Raw genomic sequence first — 3,242 nt, forward strand, 5'->3', positions numbered from 1 at the left:
AATTTTTTTTTTTTTTTTTTTTTGTATTTGTATAAGAAAACGGGTCTGGCCTCGTTCTTTTTAACTCTAGAATAGAACAAAGTGAGCCTGTGCACTAAAGAGCATACACTCAACATATGAGGACTTGATCTTTCCCTAACCTAACCTAGCCTGTGCCACTACAAACAAAAGAGAGGAACAGACCATATTCTTAGTACACACCTTACATATTTAGTTATATTTTAATTATTTTACTTTTATTGTTTTAATCTCGTAATCTTTATCCTATTTGGTTTTATCACCTTTTTGTATTATTCCATTTTTATCCTTTCCCCCCCTTTTTTTTCCTTACTATTCTTTATTTCTAAGGTTTTTTATATTTTTTTAATACCCACTCTTTTTCCAGTACATTTGTGTTCAATGGCAGTCTTCTTATTCTTGGCTCTCTTCTCTTGCCTGCTGTGGGTCTTGAACCAGGGAGGCTAGGTGTAGGAGACTATTGTCTATACCACTACACCACACAGACTACTGGGAAGACCTGGTGGAAAATAAGAGAACCAAGGTTTACAAAAACAGTTTTAAACTACATTATCCAGGTAAAGTCATTACCCATAAAGCCACACACTTCCTTCAGACTCACAACCAATAGATAGGCAGTTTTGAGACAGACAGGTATAGTTACCAATTATACAGAACCTCCTTATTTTAGCTCCACCCCTAATTTAACCTAGATCCCACCCCAGAGCTTATTTAAGGATATGGATGGGAACAAAAAGCGTATGTCCTCTGAAGAAGCAGGATTCCCTGCGAAACGTTAGGACGTCGAACTCAAAAAGCACCGTGAACTGCACATCAAAAAGATACTGTTTGACGGGGAAAACATTGCCAATTTTTGTGTCCTGTTTTACACAAAAAATTTTTTTTAATGGACAAAAATCCTTTTTAAACCGTTTTGTGAGTACTCACATTTTTAAACCCTTCCTTTTTTTGGGTTTTTATTCCCCCCTCCTTTTTTTTCGGTTTTATTCCCCCTTCTTTTTGGAGTACAACACCCAAGCCAGAGGGGCCTACAAAACTTCCTGTTTGGTGAACTCCTAGGCCGCTTAGGCCTTCTGGTAAGGAACTGAGTTGTTAATCAGCTACAGGATCCTTTTCCCAAGGATTCTTATCAGCATACTCATGGGGTAAGACCAATGAAGACTTTTCTCCTTTTGGTTTTTATCTTTCCTTTCTTTTAACCTTTTTTTTCCTCGAAAGGAGTTTTTTTACAGGCACAATGATTCCCTTAACAAACAGATTCACAGTGTTGGAGACTTTGGAAACAGATGGGGTGGAACAAACACTACACACAGACCAGCATCTACACAACTCAAAACCCAGGGAATTTTTAGATAGACATTTGAGGAAGTTGTATTTTAAATTCATACAGGCCACACACCATGAAGACATTGTGACAACAGCTCTACATACGCAAATTTTTCCAAAGGGCATGTCTAAACAAACACACAAACTTACACAGTTTATCAAACCGGCATGCCCCAAGCAACAAACTCTACATAGAATTACGGAAAACACACAAAATTGGATGAAGGCAAATATGCAGATCCTCAAAGACCATTACGTTCAAGTGAAAGCAGAACTACTGAATCGAATCCACAAAATGGAGGAAACAGAATGGCAGATAGCAGTTAAATGGGCCAAAGGTAGATTCAAACACAAATTGAGGGAAGACATAATAGAAAAGGCCAAAACACAAATGGAACAGAATCTAGTGGAAACAGAAAATGGAGGAACTGCATGTTTGCCTATCCAAGTATCAAACAGCTCCTCTAATCCTTCTTCCACTGCCGCCTCTTCTTTTTCTTCTTCGTTGTCTTCTTCAATCTCTTCCTCTTCTTCCTCCAAACAGAGTCCGAGTAAAGACGACACAAACCTTGTGGCAAGTTCTCCACAGATGCATTTATCGAAAAGCAATGGAACACCTCGGCCTTTAAACAACAACTCCGATAAGACCAAGGTAGTTAGTGTATTAATACATGAAGTTCCTTTGAATACACTTAAGCAGCAAGAACAGAGAGCTAACACTCCATCCACAATTCACAGAACAGCAATCCTAAATAATGTTAGTGTTCTAATAGAACCTACTATTGCTGATTCACAGGGGGAGCCGACCCAGGGGGATAGGAAGCAGGAGAGGAAGGAGGTGATGAATGGGTCTACAGAAAGGAAGACCACGTCCTTGAGAAAAGCCCGATCTGAATCCTCCCTTTCCCTTTCCCCTTCCTCTTTCTCATTGACTCCCCTGCATGTGGAACATCCGGACAGGGTGGAGCCCCAAATAAAAACCTGTGAAGTGAGGAACCATTGGGTTCCTACTAGACATCCTAACACCACTAGAAAGATTGCAGATTGGACACTGGAAGTAAAGAAACCAGTTTTGTTTATAGGGGACTCCAACCTGTCCAGAATTCCCTATTTTAGTGACGAAAATGTTCAGGTGGATAGTTACCCTGGAGCCAACTTTTTACATATAGCCAAGGTGTTACAAAAATTAACCCCTAATCCAAACACTCAAAAAGTCGTCCTATCATTAGGAATCAATAATAGAGAACAAACATTCGAAAGTACAACAAAAAAACAGTTGCAAGAGCTGTGGAGAATTGCTGCAGTGGTTTTTCCCAATGCCACGATCTACACCCCATTATTAAACTACTCGGATATCCTACCTAGACGACAACAAGAAACTCTAACAAAACTGAACACTCATATACTGGCACATGGTAATCCATTGCAGGAACTTCACCCACTTAGGTTCAAGGTGAACCCGAGGGACCCTATCCACTGGACCACGGAAACGGCTTCACAAATGTTTACATACTGGTTGGATCAGTTAAACTTTTAGGAATGGTGAAGTGCAATAAAACAGACAACAAAAAGCACACCAACATCATTAACCTATCCAAAACGTTTTGTCTCACAGGTCCGCAGGAGGATTTACTCAGCAAGGGTCTCACCTTCATCCCGACGCCATGCGGTATGGACTTGGGGGAGCTGGGGAGGGATGTCCACGCTTACAATAGACAACTTAAAATTTTAGACCACTTCCAATACACAAAATGTAAAGAACACTTACAGTTTACAGAAAAATCCAGATGGGAACCGAGCACCGAACAGACCAGTTTACCTATAAAGCAGTTGATTAAAAAGAACAGGATGATTATCAATTCTCTTTCAGATTTTTCCAACAATCAAGCAGACAATTT

At 39.9% G+C, this 3,242-nt stretch overlaps 1 protein-coding gene across 1 annotated transcript; it reads left to right on the forward strand.

Annotated features, from left to right (window-relative positions):
* Positions 1 to 960: 960 nt before the first annotated feature.
* On the forward strand, positions 961 to 3,013 carry LOC128317918 (uncharacterized; the record flags this gene model as incomplete). The annotated part of the gene is made up of 4 exons (XM_053231925.1): positions 961 to 1,094; positions 1,889 to 1,996; positions 2,141 to 2,859; positions 2,960 to 3,013. Coding segments are annotated over exons 2-4 (836 nt in total), but the record flags the coding sequence as incomplete, so codon positions are not given.
* Positions 3,014 to 3,242: the final 229 nt, after the last annotated feature.

The sequence above is a fragment of the Pangasianodon hypophthalmus genome, unplaced genomic scaffold, assembly GCF_027358585.1.
Source record: "Pangasianodon hypophthalmus isolate fPanHyp1 unplaced genomic scaffold, fPanHyp1.pri scaffold_112_ctg1, whole genome shotgun sequence".
NCBI lineage: Eukaryota > Metazoa > Chordata > Actinopteri > Siluriformes > Pangasiidae > Pangasianodon > Pangasianodon hypophthalmus.